General features: G+C 46.0%; 1 protein-coding gene across 1 annotated transcript; it reads left to right on the forward strand.

The window, feature by feature from the left end:
• Positions 1-652: 652 nt before the first annotated feature.
• On the forward strand, positions 653-7,988 carry LOC146198421 (uncharacterized). Its single transcript, XM_084592588.1, has 2 exons — positions 653-815; positions 6,803-7,988. The coding sequence occupies exons 1-2, from the start codon at positions 742-744 to the stop codon at positions 7,563-7,565; spliced, it is 837 nt and encodes a 278-aa protein (XP_084448714.1). The 5' UTR covers positions 653-741; the 3' UTR covers positions 7,566-7,988.
• Positions 7,989-18,773: the final 10,785 nt, after the last annotated feature.

Genomic DNA, 18,773 nt, shown 5'->3' on the forward strand with positions numbered 1-18,773 from the left:
GCTACAAATATGGCACCCCCAGGTGAGAAGGACTTCTGTAAATATTGCTTCCAGGTTTTATCTACTTCCATCTCTAATCCTGTTACTCCAGTCACAACCTTCATTGGGGCCTTGTCTCCGTCTGAAGAGATACGGTGTCCTCTGCCAAATCGCTTAAATCAACAGCCTCGCTGCCGCCACTTATACAACCAGTCCAGATACATAAGCGATCTGGGCGCGTAGTTCGCGCTGTGGCTGCTTACGCATGGCACGTGTTGCGACGTCCTCACGAAACAGGTAACCCAGCATCGCTCCTTCCGCCCCTGGGGCAAATGGCACTCAGTCAAGGTGGCCATAGCCAACCACGAGAGAAGGGAGGGGGGAGGTGCTCGGCGGGACGAAAGAGTTAGCACGGCGGCTTTGAATGCGTCCCGTTGTTGTCCGACACACACGCCCCCTCTCCCCCACCGTCTTTCAGTTGCGCGTGCCGGAAAAGTCGAAGCAGAAGCCTTGATTTCGCCACCACACGAGACACGCTACATTGACGGGCGACGCTTAATCAAACCGGCAGACAGAGTCGTCTTCACTGCAGTGTGCCGAGAATCAAGCGGACTTCGTTGCGAGTACTCCGTCGTCTCTGCTGCCCGAGATACTTTCCCTGCGGGTTCGAAAGACAGTTGAAATCATTGTACGAGGAGGTGACAGTAGTGCGCGCGGCTAGCGTGTTTACAAGACCAACGGGAGCGCGGAATAGATGAGCCGATGGGGAAGAACGACAATTCTCAACGACGCAGCGAATGCAGCGCCATCAACAGCGGCAATAGCAACAACGTCGGGTAAGTGGGAAATCCTCGCATTCGCCGCTACTTCAATAGAATCACGCGCACTTATAGTTTCTATTCTTGTCATACGCATACATTTAGGTGCTTTTCTCTTCTTGCTCAGCCTTTCTGCTCGAATACATCGATGTTGGGCTTTTCGTATCTGCTTTCACTACTCCCTGCCCAATTCTTTTTTGTTGCATGTTTTTCTTATAGTTTTTTAGCTAATATCGCACAGTTTTATATTCTGTACGCTCTTTTTAATTATATATTATTGATTCTTGTACAGAACGGCAACGCCGTGCAAGGATATGACCAGCGTCAGATTCATAGAATTGTTTCACAGTCCTACCGGTATGTCAGTACAACTCTCATCATGAAAAACACACCCGAACTTTTTTGGAAACTAAACGAAGATAACAACGTGCGCATTGGTATGTGTAAGCCCTGAATGCAACAAAGCACTTAAAAAATAAAGAGGCTATTGGCAGCAAGCGAGAATCAAGGGTATTACTGTAACTAACACCAAAAATCTCAGAGGCCAACTTGAAGTTGCAAGGCACAAATGTGTCTTTTGCTGCAAAGCCAATGCAAGACAAACTTCAGCATAGCCAGGAATGGCCAAATAAATGACTTTGCGGAAACAATATTTTGATGGAGGCGTACTCTGCTTACATTTAAGGGAACAGGGTGAACCCTATATTTCCCATGTATTTTAGCCTAATTATCTTGCACCCGTTTTGCATGTGTCTGTTAATGTTCCAAATTCACATTTGTATAGTTGAAATAGTTATCCGAGTCCTCTTTGCTGAAAGAGAGTTATTTTCGATAAAATTCGGTTATTTTTCTTTTCAATGGATCCATCCAAATTTTATACCGAAATAGGCAGTAAACATACTGAGAGCAAAATTCGCTGCAGTAATTTTAATTGGCAATAAGTAAGCTGTTCCTTTTGTCGCGTTAACATTGGCCAAAATAATGTTTCTATATCTGGTAATTCCTGACAACAAGGGTCATAGTGAGAAAATTAATGTTTTGAGATAATTGGCTCCAAAGTAAAAAACAACTTTATTGCAATGGCACTAAATGCTTGTTAGTGTGTGATTTCAATAACCAGCTGCGAGGTAGTCATCTCCACGCTCATTAATTTTCTTATTTATTCACCCCGCGGCGGTGGCTCAGTGGAGAGCACTCAGCCGCTTGTTTAAAGAATCGAAATCAAGGCGCAAGTTTCCGGTGCGATGTCGACGCAGGGCACACCAGGTAGTCAAAATTTCCGAAATCGGCGTCTCTCGTAGCTTGAATCGATTTGTTGCGTCAAAGCCAATAAACAAACCGAGACCAAACGACCCGTCGCCGCGGTGCAGACTGCTGTGCCCAAGTATGCGAGTTCGAATGCCGGCCGCAGCGACCATTTTTCTATGGAGGCGGAAAGCAAGCCGCGCGTGTGCTGTGCGATGTGAGTGCGTTAAAGAATCCCAGGTTATCGAAATTTTCAAAGCCCTCCTCTACGGCGACTCTCATAGCCTGAGTTGTTTTGGGACGCTACTCCATAAACCAAACCATTCTTGCTTTTTTTATGTTTCTTTTTTGTGATGATAAATGTAGCCATTTCCACAAAGCGATCATCATAAGCAGCCATTACACAGTGTATGTTACCCTGGTGAAACATCAAATGGCATGGGAATTTCCATCTGGGCAACGTTTTCATCGTTAGAAATGACCGTAGTTCTAAGCACGCTCGGAAACGATAGTGTTGCAAAATCACATCCGGCTCTTTTCATCCTGGTGGCATTTCATTCCCTTCTTCAATTATTGTTCAGCCACGGCCAGTAACCCATCTTTAGCTTGTGTCTGTGCGTGTTCAGACCGCGAAAGTTTTGAAGAATAAGAAGCTGCGTGAGATGCTCATATACACACTGTGCGCGGCGTCCGGCGCAAATGACCACTATAATGGTCAATGTAAGCTGATTAGTGCAGAGCCAATGCTGCCAGAACACACTCTTCAGCCTTAGTGGTTCCAGTAACTGGCAAAAGCGCGATCCACAGCCGAAAAGCAATCTGCAGTGCTCTTGAAATCTCGCCGATCCAAGGCAGGAGTAAACAACGCGCTTCAAGTTAGTCTTTCATACTGGGGAATAGCGCAGTAAAGGCTTGACAAGGGCTTCAGATTAACTGGGCTAAAAAACTGCACGCTACAAAGATTTTCGTTTTGGTCGGGTGAGCAATAACAGTCTCCTTTAAACCTGGAAAAATCAGTGCCCCTGCTTAGTAGAATGACCTAAGCTTTGCACATAAGTGTAAAAGGAGTCGGGGTTGGTCACTGTCCACGTCTCTAAAGATGTAATTTTTCGTGTTAAAGAGGTTGTTTGTATAGGCATGCAGAAGTGAATCTTGTTCAAGAAAAATCTGCATTTTAACGTCATGAAACAACCAGAAATGCCTTGTTTATAAATTCTAGCCGGCCTTGTCCCTTTAAGACAGCGGACATGTTGGATTTCAGAGCTTCGGGAAGCTTTAAGAATAGAATAAGATGCAGTGTTGTGGCTAAGGGGCGAATTATATAGCAAGCGTTCTAATATCTATTTGGAGACACGGCGGGAGGACGTGGGGGGGCATTAATTAAACAAACAGCAGTAGTTCATTTATGAGATGATAGGTGCTAGAAACATGCCTATATCACAAGTTTTCAGCTGCCATTATAATCCATTTTCTAAAAATCTATGCCTAGTACGCCCAGGAACAGGTGCGGATTTGTTGCTCCTTTCGGTGTCTGAAAGGTCGTTAATGCATTGTTGGTATTTTACCTTAGCGTTTTTTTTTTTCTTGGTTCAACCACTTTTATGCCCTTTTTGGCAGACGTTTTATTGTCATGGAAGACAGTTGGGCTAGTTTATGTGTATTCGTTAATAACTGCGACATTGCAACTAGCGTGGAAAAACACAAAGGAGAGCGACAAATCGTTTTTCCACGCTAGTTGCGATGTCGCAGTCATTAACGTTTTATCATAAAACAATATTGTTCAGTTAATAATTATGACACTAGTGATGGCTTTTTTTTTTATCGTTTACCATCATTTAAGAAATATATATCTCGTTTCAATGCTTTTTCAAGCGATGAAGACATTGCAGAATTCAACATGTCAGATTGATTGGTTGTGGCAAAGATCACAGGTGAGGTATGCATGTGTAACACATGTGTTTGAGGTTTAGTTTTGGTTTGACAAGAACGAATGTTAGAGCGTTAGCTCTACCCTTACTATGCACAATTATCACGTTTAATGGATGATGCAGTTCTGACCAACTCTCTCGCGATGCAACAAACGTATATCGTCTTCATCGTGGTGCCCAGGCACGAGAACGCTATGCTGTCGCCGCAGCCGGTCACGCCTCGTGTAAAACAGCATCACACTTTCGAGGTGTGCAGTAAACATCGTCATCCGTCTTCATAAAATTGCAACTACAAAATTCTCTCGCGCTGTGCACTGAACATCATCGTCTTCATGAAGTTCCATCTTCGCCGCTCCTTCATTTAACTCAGGTAAATACGCCATACACGTATACTAAAGCACAGAGGTCGCAGCCGTGCCAGACAGGCTTCTGAGACTATCGAATAACGAGAAGCCAGGCTAGCCCGTTGCCGAAAAACTTAACAAGCGCAATGGCAAGCCAACATCGAAACGGCAGCAGCCACTGCTGCTGCTGCTGATAACACTCGTGAAACTTGGTTAAATGATAGTTGAACCTGTAACAATTTTTTTTTTTTCATATATGTTCCGCTTTCCTTTTCCTTACGAAGATCGGCAGCCGATGATGAATCTTGACATGTCCAGCGTTGCAGTGATACCCTGAAGTAGGCTTCTTCTAAAGAATCATGTAGAGCATTGGTAGCTAGCCAGTGTATTTGCTCAAACACGCTGGTAACCGTATGAACTTCAACCCCCCTCACAACACCATAAACTAACTTCTTTTCCGGTAGAGGTGTTGGCAGCTGGGTTTGCACCCTAATGGGCAGAGCGGAATTGACGGGGCCTCTCTCAAGAGCACGCCTCCTACGCAACGCCCTAAGCTGGGCGCGAGGCAGCAGACACTTACACCCGTTCTTGTCCGGTGGTGAACAGGAATCAAACACCGGCCGTAGCCGAGGCACACACGCACGAGCCAGTAGGTCACCTTTCGATTTTAACTCTCTCTCCCTCTCTCCTAAAATACGAATTTTTCTCTCTGCGCTTTGCCATCTGCCATGTCCGAAGAAGCTGCGGACGCAAGCGGTGTAAAACATAGGAAAGAACGAATAATAACCAATGCTCTAAATGAAGAAACAACTTCCGGTAACATATTTATATAATAGCAAATTGGCTTACAGGAAAGGAAAGGCGCAATATCTGTCGCACTTCTCTGTGGACACTTTAACCGCGCCGTCCTTTTTATTTAATTTAAAGTGTACTGTGATCAATCGTGTGACAAAATGACATCTTCAAACTTCAGACATCAACCTACCTTCGTACCCGATTAAAGCATTTACTTCCGAAACAATTTTTACATACTTTATGCAGAGTCTGCGGGTAACATTTTAGTAGCTGAGTGCAGCTTTCAGATAATATTTGCTATAAACTACTTTGAAAAGAATGCGTTGCAAACAAAAGGTGTGAATCATCGGAAACAGTGAAAAAAAAAAAAGTTTCTACTTACGCCGAACACGGGGCAATTAATTAGTAATACGCAATGAGTGCAAACTAGTAGCCACGACCGGCTTGCTAGTAGCACCTCTACTCGTCTTCATTTTCGTTCTTACGAAAAAGGATGCATAAGGTTTAGCAGCACGAAAACATCGCTCAATAGTGAATATTTCGTCTGCCTCGTGAAGCCGTTGGCACGCAGGCTTATTTGGGGACTGGCCCAACCCACTACGCTGGTAATCATGCGTGCGAACGCTTCGTGAACTAATTCTCATGGTCCTAGACTTGAACTTATTTCGGCTCCTTTTTCGTGTCCCCCTTTTAAGTCTACAATGACATTCCTTCTCATGGAGTACGTAGTATGATGAGCACGTTAGAATGAGGCAGAGGGTCTGCTGCTTTAAAGAACGAAATTTTAATATTAAGCTACTAAAGCCTCATTTAGTTTAGCTCTTGTAGTTATTGCCTTGCTATACAGAACAATGGTTCGAAAGCTGCAACCTGTTGCGAAATAACTGAGCGAGAAATTTAGATGTTAATTAAATTAGTGAAATAATTAATCCGTCTTCATATTTAATGTTCTTTTGTGTGCTGAGACTAATCTCCCGGTATATTTGAGCGGCATCTTAACGGTAGCATTAGCGAAGGCTGCGAATGCACTCGTTCTCGCATGTAAGCCGGTGATACTGGGAAAATGAAGTTTCATTGCTAAACTCAATACATCTCGTACCGTGCGGCTTCATTACGAGGTTATCAAAACCAAGTAGAAATGACTTGACCACGGGAATAAGAAAGTCATTATCTCATTAAGGTGAACGAAATAGCTACAGTTTCGACTAAGACTCGTCTAAAAACTACAGTAATACTACGACTTATGCAAAACTTGTTCTTAAACAGTTCAGTTGGTTTATTTCTTGTGCGAGCCTGTATTAATGAATACATGCTCACATAATAAGGCTAACTGCTCCTATCTACATACGCCGTTCCGCGCACAAACGTCGAAGTTATCCGGGTGCGACATGCGTAATAACTAACACACCCGGATGCTTCAATAACGCCTAGGCTGTTAGCAATGAAAAGTGGGTACTCGCACGTGCCTCCTACCCATTTCCTCATCGCCTCACCTCAAAGAGTGCCTCCCAGCGCTTTCAGATACGTATACTAAACAACGCTGCAGCAGCTGAGCTCGCGCCGCCGCGGTTCGTTTACGCAGCCGCCTCGTCTTCGGTTTCTTTTTTTTTTTTCCTCCTGCGTCAGCCGCGATACAGGAAGTCGCGATCGAAATCTATGCAGAACTCAACTTCTCGCATTCTCTCCTTCGCAGGCCTCCTCCTCCTCTTCTCACTTCTGGGCGCTTTGTAACCGCGACGACCGACCGATCGCCACTACGCGCCCTGACCTTGACACTCTTTCTGGCGGTGCTGTACTTGGTGCTCCTGCTGCCCAAACAAGCCGCCGCGCAGGATGACACTGCGACCACGACCTCGACTACTGTCACGGCGCGGTCGTTCTCCAAGCCGCGAGAAAAGGGACTCGCCAAGCACATCTGCAAGGGCACGGAGAAGTTCACCAACACCATAAACCTCCTGCTGACATTCGGCAAGAAGGTACTCGAAGACCCGAGGCCCCTCAAAGTCGGCGAAGACCTGGGTCTCAATGTGACCCTGAACGACCTGGACACTCTACAGCTACGAGGGAAGCCGGAGACCTTCTGTAACGAGAGCGTCGCCGAGGCGCTCTTGCCGCTCAGGCTGTCGCCTTCAATCGTCTTGCACCGGAGGAGGTCGCTCCTGTACGCCCCCGACACGGAGAAGAATGTCTCGTACACACTTAGTGGGCTCGAGATGGACGTGGGACTAAGCGTTGACAGGACAGACCCGGACCGCCACGTGACGATCACGTCACTCGACATCATATACGTTGACTCGGTCGAGATCGAAGTGAAGACCTTCGGGCCTATCACGGGCAGACCCATCACCTTATTTTTCGAGCGCCCGCCGACGAGCGTAAAGCTCGCGATGCTCAGGCCCATAATCCGCGCCGGTTTGCAGAGGATGATCGATAGCGGAGGGATCAAGTTAGGTTAGAGTAATAAAGTGATTGTTTGTTGTATAAATGTTTCGTGAAAGGGCGTCAGTCGTTACTTGTCACTATCCCTGCCTCGACCCTTCAGGGCAGAAACGTATACGGTACGAATTACCTATGCGTCTTTCGCAAGGCTCGCGATTGCTAGCAAGAGGGTCCTTTTGTACCAGCGAATTGTGAGGAGCGACTCCACAATCTACATGTAACACAAATGGGTTGGACACATACACACATGCCTTATTTTTATGCGCTTGCAAATTATCCTCTATCCTCCTACCCTTTCACTTCTTCCACACCTTCCGTCTAAGCGCGAAAAGCGACATTGAAATGCTGCTGCGCACAGCCAGCGGTTCAAGCAAGGTTTGTTCTTCACACTAATGCATAATTCGGAGTTTTGATATTGCTACCATGCACACTGATGTAAAGAGAACAAATCGAAGAGAAATACAACTAATGAGTTTGTGCAGTCATCGACGTGATGTTTCGTTTTTGTTTTTTTGTTTTTTGTTTTTTTTTTTTTTTTTTTTGTATCAAGTAATCTCTCGAGGCAATCATGCATTTTAATGCGGTGGCATATCAGAAGTGTCATGGCGACGAAAACTGTGTGACACTGGCTACAGCGGCGGCGGCATTTGGATTGGGAAATATTTGTTAGCATTGAGCCATGTGGGCATTACGCTTATGACCCCACTCAGTGGCCCGAATTTGCGTCAACGGGTCTCAGATGGCCAGTGAAGCCTTCCACCGCTTTTGAAAAGGGATTAGTAGTATCCGCAAGTGGCGGCGCTTTTTTGCAGTTTCACAATGTATGTTCGTATCTTGCTATCTCGCCGCATTCTTTACAATCTAGATTGTATTGTGTTGAGTACATGTGTGCTAATTTTGACGGGCTAAAGAAGGCTCGCCTCTGGAGCCACTGAGTGAAACTACCCTTGGCGGGTGGAAGGCAGTGATTTGTCCCCTCCATCTCTCGTGCATGTCTCTAGCATATCTGAACAAAAATTTCGGGGACGCTGTCTGCCTTTGCGGTTATGACACGACAACGTTAATGGATCACGTCTGCCTGCTCCTCTTGCGGATTCTCGTTCGCATCCATTAACTCTGCTACTCGATTTACCAGTAGTATTTTACTTGTTCCTCAATTATCTCATATACACTCATTAGCAGAGAGTCGTAAGGTACTCCCCCATTATGTAGAAGACAACCCGGCATAGGTATTAAAGCTCCGCTTTAATCAAGCGGTACAAATGTGCTTGCGTGGCCTTGAGGCAAGCGTGTCTAACTCGGCATCGAATGGTCCTGCAGGGCGGTATTTTGATCTCACCCTCCCACCTCAAAAGACTAAGTCCAAATTTGTAGCGCCTGCCAGTTTGGCCGGGTCATGTGGCCTCGTGACGTCACACATCCCGAGACAACAAGTCAGTGCACGGCCCTGTCACCAGCCGAAACTCAATTTCCTGAAGAATGGGGCCTTTCACACTAGCGCGTTAAAATCTCTATCAATGGTTCGGCACAAATGAATCACAGAAACGATTCGGATAGAATAGGAAGAAGATATAATCGTAGTCGGAACAGAAACGGAATTGGAATATGTTGGTAGGTGAAAGAAAAGTGACATCGCCCCTTCTCCGCATTAGTCCAAATGATCACCTTAAATTTTGAGGGCAGGTGAGATTGGAGCATGAGAGCGGCGTCAGCTGTTCCTTTTGAGGCCATAGTGTTTAAAAACCGTGTTTCCAAGATCATCTGTCGGCGTTGGCGCTGTGAGTTGAGAATGACGGGCATGCATTTCGCAGGTGACATGGCAGGTGACATGGCCGGACATTGGCCGCAGATTGTGCGCCGACACGGGACCACATGACATTTCCGATATGGCAGGAACTGCCAACTCGGGTAGCTGCTTTGAGATGGGAGGTGTCGTATCACAAAGCGATATGCAGAAAGCAATAAGCAACATATACACTTAACCCAGCAGGAAGATGCTCTCTGTATTTATTTCTCTTTCAGTGAGCTCGTGTGCGCACATCACCTGCGCTCTTCTTCCCTTTAGCATTTCCGCATAAGTTGAAAAAAAGAAAGATGCTGTCGTTTTCACTAATCATGGTTATAGTATTCGAACTTTTGTAGAACCTTCTTTACTCGAGTACACTGACGACACGATGCATGTAGGATCAGGAGCAGATGATGCAGCAGGTAGGTTTTCCGTGTGCAAACTAGCAACTCTCGCTGGAGGAGGCGAAGACTGCCGCATCGATGTCGACAGTGGTATCAAAGTTAATGGCTGGTTAACTTGGTGGAAGCTCATTCACATTTTCCGAATGCGAAGCGGTCGGCCCTTGAGCGGAAAGTGGCAAAGGTTCGGCAACTAGAGCGGGATGAATGTACGGCAGATGATTTTGATTCCTACCAAACGCGCCCATCATCCAGCAAACAAAATAATGGTCCACGTCGCTTTAAAGTTCTTCTTGACTCCGAAAAATGAATAGACAACTTGCCTCACACCAACTGCTTCTTAACTCTCACCTAAGAACCGATTTCAAAGTCTCGATTCTGAGCTCTTCGACGCTGATCCATATGTGCTTGGTAATCGATCTGGTTTCCAACATTTCACTAAGAAGGTTGAGGCCTTCTAGTAGGATTGGTATTAAAGCACTGATCCGGCAGGAGCGACTCCTGTGCACCAGTCGGCACCGAGGTAATCCACAATAGCGGTCCGTAAGTGACGCCGATGGTACAAAGCCAACTAACTGCCAAGGCCGCTCGATGGAAGCGCACTGGGTGCGGCCTGCTGCGTCGCGCCGCCGTCAATGGGCAAGCGCTTCCTTGGAGAGTTTACAGTTGCGCCCGCTATTTCTGCTGAGGGCGCCACTGTTCGGGGACACGTCGCCGGCTCTGAGCGCGCGGTTTGCTTCCTTTCTGGGCTCGTTCGCCTCGCGTCTGCGTGGTAAACACAAACTTTTTTGTGTGCGCGTGTGCAAGCACGTTAACGTTGAGACTGGATGCGTTTGTTTTTTTAAGGCGAAAGCCGCTCTAGGCTCATGGAGGGAAAATCTATGCGCAGAAGCTGTGCCTGTTATCTGTGCGTCGCACCTGTGCACTGGTGTGCCAGTCGCAAAAGCGGACGTGCAAGGAGGGAGATTAAGAATGAATAGATTGATGGTGATAGGTAATCAATAAAAGTTATAGATAGACATTGATAGAGGTAATGACTAATGCTAATGACTAATAATGGTTAATAATGACCAAAATGATTTGTAATGACCAGTATATCAAACTACGACATGTAATGACCGCAATTGATTAGAAATGAGTAAAAGTGCTTAGCGATGTGCGGTAATGACTATAATAGCTAGGCATGACTCATCATTACTGTTAATGACTACGAAATGACCAATATGTGAAACGACGTCATGTAATGACCACTGATGATTCTAAATGAGTAACCTGCTTAGTTATGAGTGATAAGGGCTACAGTGACTACGCAGGCAGACTCATCATGACTGAGAAACGACCAATATATCAAACGATGACTTGAAATGACGAACTGTGGCAAACGATGAGAGGCAAATGATCGGAGAAGGGTAGGCTTTCGCCGTCCTCCGCTTAAGAGACATCTAAGAGACCTTCTAATTTTATCTGCTGAGCTCGCTTCAGGCAAAGACAGCAGCGAGGAGTGGAAATGCACTCGTTTCCTCTGAAATGAAAGCGGCGCTGAGGTTAAAAAGTCCAGATGCTGAAGCATAGTGCCCTATCAGCTGCCACTGAATTTGCTACAAAGGACAGCAGATTGGACTTGTTGGTGATTAATTATAGGTTAACCGTGCAAACAACGTGCGGGAACACAGGAGAAGAAGACGGCACAACCGCTCTAGTTGTGGCGTCTTATTTTCCTATGTTCCCGTCACGTTGTTTAATCTATTTAGTTACCAGGGAGCTTGCCAGTGAATTAGGATTTTTAACTATGTGTTGTGAAGCAGATAAACACGATGAGGTAGCACCAGAAGCTTTTCTCGCAGGTTATGTTGCGAGGACATATCAGAAAAAGCTACGAAGGTTTTTTTTTTATATAAGCATGCAATTTGTTCTAAATTTTGCCGCGCTAGACTGAGTGGCCTTGCAAGTAAAGGAGCCTGTGCATACAACATTTGTTTATACTGTTGAGACTGTTTGAGCCGATGCGATAAAATGAAAATCCATGTTCCACAGAAAATCCGGCGCCCGCTCTGTCGGCGGACAGTCGGAAAAACACCTCTCTGGTAAGAGGCACTTTAGTTGCTGATATGGCCAGACACCTTTGGCGCAATGAGAACACATGACATGTTCAATGTGGCAGGAGCTGCCAAACCAGAGAGAGTCAATAAGATGTAAGGGTGAAATGGGAATTACTGAAAGCGGGACCCTTAGATCCGAAGTCAGGCACACTATACTCCTATAGGGCACGTTCGTACGGCTGCGGTAAAGAGGGGCTTTATATAGCTATGTGTAGGGTGCTATTTAATATAATGCTAAGTCTCCTCAAGGAGACTTAAGAACCTGCTTAATTTATGCGATATTTGGTAATAGTTTTGAGGCAACATGTCAATCGAGCAAGAGCCTGTTGCAGGAAATATAGTCAACTGGACCAGTTACAGGTTAATGAAAATCAAGGACAATGGAGGCATGATATACCCCGCAAAGGAAGTAATCAAGCTTTGTCAGCTTACGAGCACCTTCATTAACAGGATGATGAAGTCTGAAGAGGCCCGGTGAAGTAGCAAGCTGTGTAAACTTTTTGTTTCATCATTGTTTTCTCACTGTACACAGTACCTGCAGCTCATCTGTAAAAACAATGATCGTGCCCATGCTAAGGCGCTATACAAGATATCTTTAAGTTGCTGCCCCCCCCCCCCCCCCCCCTGATAGCGAGCTGGGCTGGAAATGTCAACTCAACTGCGGAGCGATGTGTATGGTTATGCATAAGAAAGGTTTCTCGTCTGCGATTGGTAATTTTCTTCCTTTTTTTGCGTGGCCATTAAATAAGCGTACTTGGCTGCTCGCTGAATCTCGGCTGCAGTTGCGCTCTGACGCCTGAACATTCTTGTGATCACAGCTAATAGTTTCACAACAGCAACACTCGATGCGCATTCTTCCAATGAAAATTACGAACCAGCAAAATTGTAAGGGTTTGCGAGCAGCCAATAAAATTATTATTAAAAACTTTCAGCCCATATACGTAGCCCCTTGAGGCAGACCGGCTCTATCAAGCGCGCTTACTTTGTCCGGTCATGCCAAATGCGGGAAGCCATGACGGATAGCGTTCTGGCGTACAAAGTTTAAGGTCTCCAACTGAGTCGAAGATCCCAGGTTATCATCTAGATTTAACCTAATAAACATCTTCATATTTCCGCCGTAAAATTTGTCACAATGAGATAGAAAGGTTGGTTACATGTCGCATTTTCACAGAGGTTGCTCAGAGTAGGACATTTTTTTATTGGATAGCGCTGGCAGCTTAGAACAGGTTGACATCAATTTGTGTATAAAAGCTGTATGCAGGAATGAGTAAATGGTATGAAAATGACACACGGAATTCGCGGCACAGTTAAGTGGTTATGCAATAGGCTACCATGGCAGCTGAACAGCTTCGAATTGTTCACAGCCGGGTCAGATTTTAATGTGGCGAACAACTGGATCCGATGCAACATCACGGTTATGCGAGCTCTCCATTCGAGTGGCCTTCAACCACCGTGACTATAAGTTTTTCGGGGTACACTCCAGTGTACATCCTTGCCCAGCAAGCGCTAAGTGCTGGCATGGTCGCACTAGACATGACAGTATATACTAATTCTTGTTGCCAAATTGTGTGAAGCGGAGCTCTTATATCCTTAAATTAAAGCGCTTCTACCACGCCGACGCCTCCCTAAAAGCGCAGCCAGGCGCAGCTCTCTGCGCGCGGCTGTCCCCGAACGCTGGCGCCGCGGCGGTGGCGACTGGAAGTAGGCGCCTCCCGCCGGTTTCGGGCGATGTAGCAGGCCGCACCTAGTGCGCTTCCATCGAGCGGCCGTGTAACTGCACGCAGGCCTTGAAAACTTAAAACTTTCGACAGGCCAATTGGCTTAAGGTTGATAAACAGACGAAAAGCAATGCGAGTCCCTCATCCTTGAAGAAAAGATTTCATGTCAGCAGAAGTAAGCAGTTATCAGACACAATCTCTTGAGGATAGACCTACCGAGAGAAGAGTCCCAGAAGAAATTCTTTGATTGTTACAGGTGTCACGGCGCTTGCTAAGAGCACCCCAGGTCACTAGCTGTGGTAGTCGATAAATGGGATCGCGAAGCGAAAGTCAGCAGGAGCTTGGTCGAACGGTCCCACGATGTCAATGGCGACATTTTCCCAAGGCTTGTCTGGAAAGGGAAAGGGAACAGGTCACAGCGTAGCTGCAACCGCACGAGCGCAAGAACATCGCTGATAAATTTGAAATCGATTCGAAAATTATTTACTTTTCCCTGAAGTCATGTAACCCAGTTTAGACACTCATTTCCTCGCACACAGGTTGGGCAGTACACAAATGGAGGTGAACGTCTAACGTTGAATGCATTCCTGATTTAAAATTGAGAACGCGCGCATGTGTGCGTGTGTGTGCGTGTGCGTGTGCGTGTGTGCGTGTGTGCGTGTGTGTGTGTGTGTGTGCGTGTGTGCGTGTGTGCGTGTGTGTGCGTGTGTGCGTGTGTGCGTGTGCGTGTGCGTGTGCGTGTGCGTGTGCGTGTGCGTGTGTGTGTGTGTGTGTGTGTGTGTGTGTGTGTGTGTGTGTGTGTGTTTGTGTGGACGCACCGCTGCTACACGTTAGTATAGGCTGTCGGCTGCATGTGGTCACAGCTGCAGATATTTAATGGGCGTTCCGAATTCTCTTTCACACATCGGTCGTCCGCTATCCGTAAAAATGGACAACAGTCGTTTCTAATTAGAACCAAATTAATGGCCGCCTGCGCAAACACCATGCTTTTTAACCTGCCCCTTCTTCCGTAGTATTTTCTTTCAGACATTAAATGCAAATTGATATAAATATAAAAATGTTAATGTACTGCCTCACAAAGCTTTCGATGCTTGAATTTCTCGCCAGCCTTAGCGGGTCACAGCTAGGCTAGCAGTTCTGGCTCTACCGATCCCTCTTCGCGCAGTCCACTTCCATATATCGCTCGGAGCTAAACGGGTTAAGGCATGCAGGCTGCATTATGCACTGCGTGCTTCGCCTGTTACTGATTGTTTTCTCACTGTTTCTGACGCTTGGAGACTGCAGTGCTGGTGAGTGTGAGCGATCATCTCCAATCACCCTAGCAGCTCGCTCGTATACGTTATTTCCTTGTAGAAGCAGTTTCTAGATTGGTTGGATTTTAATGGCCTAAAGAAATGATTTAGGCCGCTAGACTGGGCCCAATGAGGGCTGACAATTTGCTTCAATTACCTAAATATCTCTCAAGATGCGTAGTTTGATTCATTCCAAACTATTTAATGAAACAAGTTGCTAGATGGTTCTTCTCCTATACTCGCAAGTGGTTTAGTGAGTGCGGTTCTTAGCAGCTGAGTCCAAAGCCGCGGGATCAAATTTCGACCGGAGAGGCCACATTTCGCTTTATGTAAAGGGCAAAAAAAAAATTGCCTGAGCTATGCTTAGTGGATTAGCTTATCTATCAGTGTGAGCATGACAGCTAAAGAGCCTCGCATGTTGCTCTGCTTCCTTGACAGGCAGTGCTACTGCTAACAATCGACCCGCGGACAGCACTTGCAGTTTATAAAATTTCCACGAACACACTGCCCTGAGGGTTGGAACATCTATCCTGGCACCTGGTATGAGCCGGTTCTGGGTGACGGCGAGGGCGAAGGGGACGCCGCAGTTACAGCCGTTCTATAAAGAAAGGAGGACGATTGTCTTGTCCGGCTTCAACTACCGTGTTTCAACTCTAGACAAAAAGCAAATGAATGTAAATAGAAACTCACCTTTTTCTCTTGCTGCTAGCCGGTTCCTGTCTGCGTTCGCCTTCCTTTTGGCGTCGGAAACACTTGTACCCATATTCTTGTGCCTGTCACTGGCGCCCTCCCATTCTCACGTGGTAGTGCTCCCCTCTCTTGCTGTTGCTGTCCTATACCCATACATGGAGATTGGCCAAGTATTGTGGTGCAGAAAGATTTTTAAAAACCCATATTTACGTCACCAAAAATAAAGTGATTGCAATGAATGAAAGAAACGACAGATGAATCACTGAAATAAAAAGGGGAAATAATAAAGCGCGCAAGAGGTGAACACTGAGATTTGTGACCCCTCTCGCGTATATCTCGCGAGCTGGCGCCTTCATTCTCTCGCTATGGACAAGAAGCTTGGGTCACGAGCTCGTCGACGTACGTTTTAAAACTTCCCAGTGCATCTTACTACCGTCCCTTCGAACCGCTGCGCTATCCATCTTCTTTTCTGCCCCCAGCTGCCCGCAGAGACAATGGCTTCAGGGCACCGTGGGCCGTGGCTTGAAGCTATCATTTCTCCTTGCCTTACTGATGGTCCCATGTTTGCCTCGCTGGTGGCCCCTTTAAACCTTATGAGATGCAGGTGGTTTTGCAAAATTCAGTGTCAGATGCTGGATGTCAGGTAACGTTAAATGTGGCCAGGTGGTCATAATTCCTCAGGAGCCATCCACTATGGCATCCCCTGCAGCCTGTGTACTTGTATGTGGAGCTAAACCTGCATGTAATATTTCCTCTTTGATATTGCTGACTTCTTTAAAAACTATTGGCTATTTAGAAACTATTGAAAAATATTTTGTAATACAGCGCTGGACAGTAAGCACCGAAGTCAGACGTAAGCATGTATTGGGAGCCCTTGCAGTATTAAAACCTGTCAGCAGCAAAAGATAAGAAAAGCGAATACTAGCACTGGAGTCCCCATTCGCAGATTTCGCCGGTGTCTCTCCGTCTTTCTGAAGACAGCCGTTGACAGTGACTGCCAACTTGGGCAACATGTTTCAGGGAATTCGAATCAATTGAGACCCATTGGATACCGAGTCACAGACACCCCTCCTATGCCATGTATACACGTTCCCTACGTATGCAAATTGGTAAAAGTGCGGCTTTAAATGGTAGGTTAGGACTCCGTGTTCACTAGTAAGAGTAGACACGGATCCACGTGTCGGCCGTGAAGCCGTTGGAAGGAAATTAAACTTGTGCAACACTTCTGAGATGGGAATAAAACTCATGGCGGAACTCTTGGATCAACTAGTCAGACACGAACCTCTTAAGCCACGCAAGCACAGTCATGCGGCTTGTTTAAAGCGGAGCTTTACGTACCGCTATGGCGGGTACGGGTATTTTTATATAATGTGGTAGCTTAGGATTGTATGGCGATGAGTATGTGTAGCCCGAACCCGAAATCAAAGTGTTAATTAGTGCAGATATTTCGAATTTGATCCAATCACCGTTAAAGGGGCCATCATTACTTATTTAGCACAATGCCGACGTACCTTCACTCCATGCAAGCTACAGCGACCCACAGGCGGACTTTAATTTACAGTGTGACATTGTTTGTAGCTCTTCTCACAGGCTTGATCGCTCCCAACGTCACGCACTGTATCATTTTTTTTTTTTATGTTAATTATGTCGCTGCGGCTGCGGCCTCGTATTATATGGAGTGCAATTAAATCAGAAATATCTGAGTCTAATGTTAAAACGCGATGACACAGGGCTACATGTATTATTCTGAAGCACGATGCATTCTTACGGGGCACGAAGACAGAACCGAAAAGAAACATAGGGCTAACTTACAGATGTTTTATTCAGCCGTTCTTTCTTAGTTCTATTATCTTTTTTATGAATAAAAGTTTTTTCTGACTATCCCTCGTGGTGCGCCATGCGTTAGTCGTTCTTAACCCGCATACGTTGCGTATGTGCTTATATGTATTCAGTTCTTTGTCTTTGACAGCGATGTAGAACATGCTTATATGCACATTCCAAGTTTCTTGTTTTTATGCAGCTAGCACAGTGAACTCGTCGGCCAAAAAAGCGGCGTGCATCGTATGCGCCAGGCCGATATAGATAAAATATGGAAACGAAAAAGAATGGCAGGAAAGGATGTGACAAATGTAAAGCGAGGATAAAATGCATATTGCTTGCGCATAACTGTACTCGATTAGTTAATAAAAAGCAAACGAGTGTGAATTTGGCCATGCGCTATCTCATATTCAGGCTGAGCAGCATCTTAGGCGTTCACGACTTTTTTTATTATTATTATTATGACAAGTACCTCAATAACATCTCCTGCCTTGTATGTGATCTCTATGTCTTCACATCCGTGCGTGCAAAAGTATCTATATATGTGCATCGCTATGTTCCCGGAAATGAACCAGGCTTCTATTACCTTGTTCCTTTGTGATCATATAGACTCTCACTTCCGCTTTCGTAGCTCTCCCGACATACGTTCACCCACGCTTAAAAAATTCTTCTTTTCTCAAAATTTGCGAGCGTGTGGGCCCGTTTCCAGCAGCCGAAGCTCTGTCCTTCGCTTCGTCAGTGTTTTACGCTCGTGCGGCGCAACACTGCAGCACTGTTTGCAACCCCAAGCAGCCCACAACTATATAGTTCAGAATTTCTGCTGCCCATGCAATACGCACTTGTTGTCACTGACTCCGCTTACAGCAATTGATTAGTTTCCCAGTTGTATCGTTCACATCCCACAACCGTGTCTTGTCAGGGCTCGACCTGGTGCGACGTTTCTCCGAGGCATAAGCCCTTGAGTCAAGACCCGTCCAATCGATCTCCGACAAACATTGCTGGGCTGGCATATGTACATTACTGTTCTGTGCGGTTGATACCATAGGAGATCAAAATTTCCGAAGCTCTCCTTTTCGATACGGTCTCCCTCATAAATGATTTCGGACGTTAAACCGTTTAAACTAAACCAAAACGAATGGTGCTCAAGGGTGCGCTGGTGCTCGAGAGAGAGAGAGAGAAAGAGAGAGTGAGCGCTTTCTACCGAACATGTGCCCTAGCATGCACATAGCTTTGTTTCTCGCATTTAAAGAAACAGCCGAACCGCATACCCAACCCAGCACAGATGCTCCTGCTGATATCTCATTCCGCATACGCCTATATCAGATATCAATAAGCGTTACGTTATGAATGCTTACAGGCTGCTCTGGAGCTAGCTTTAAATGTGAAGAGGTGTATCAAGAACCGTGAATGACAAAACAGAC

This window comes from Amblyomma maculatum, chromosome 2 (assembly GCF_055883805.1).
Source record: "Amblyomma maculatum isolate TAMU_Amacu chromosome 2, ASM5588380v1, whole genome shotgun sequence".
Classification (NCBI taxonomy): Eukaryota; Metazoa; Arthropoda; class Arachnida; order Ixodida; family Ixodidae; genus Amblyomma; species Amblyomma maculatum.

Bases quoted from the DNA above. Each gene is read 5' to 3' on its own strand.
- LOC146198421 (XM_084592588.1), top strand. From the start codon at position 742: ATGGGGAAGAACGACAATTCTCAACGACGCAGCGAATGCAGCGCCATC. The intron at 816-6,802 runs GTAAGTGGGAAA...TCTCCTTCGCAG, and splicing joins GGCAATAGCAACAACGTCGG to GCCTCCTCCTCCTCTTCTCA.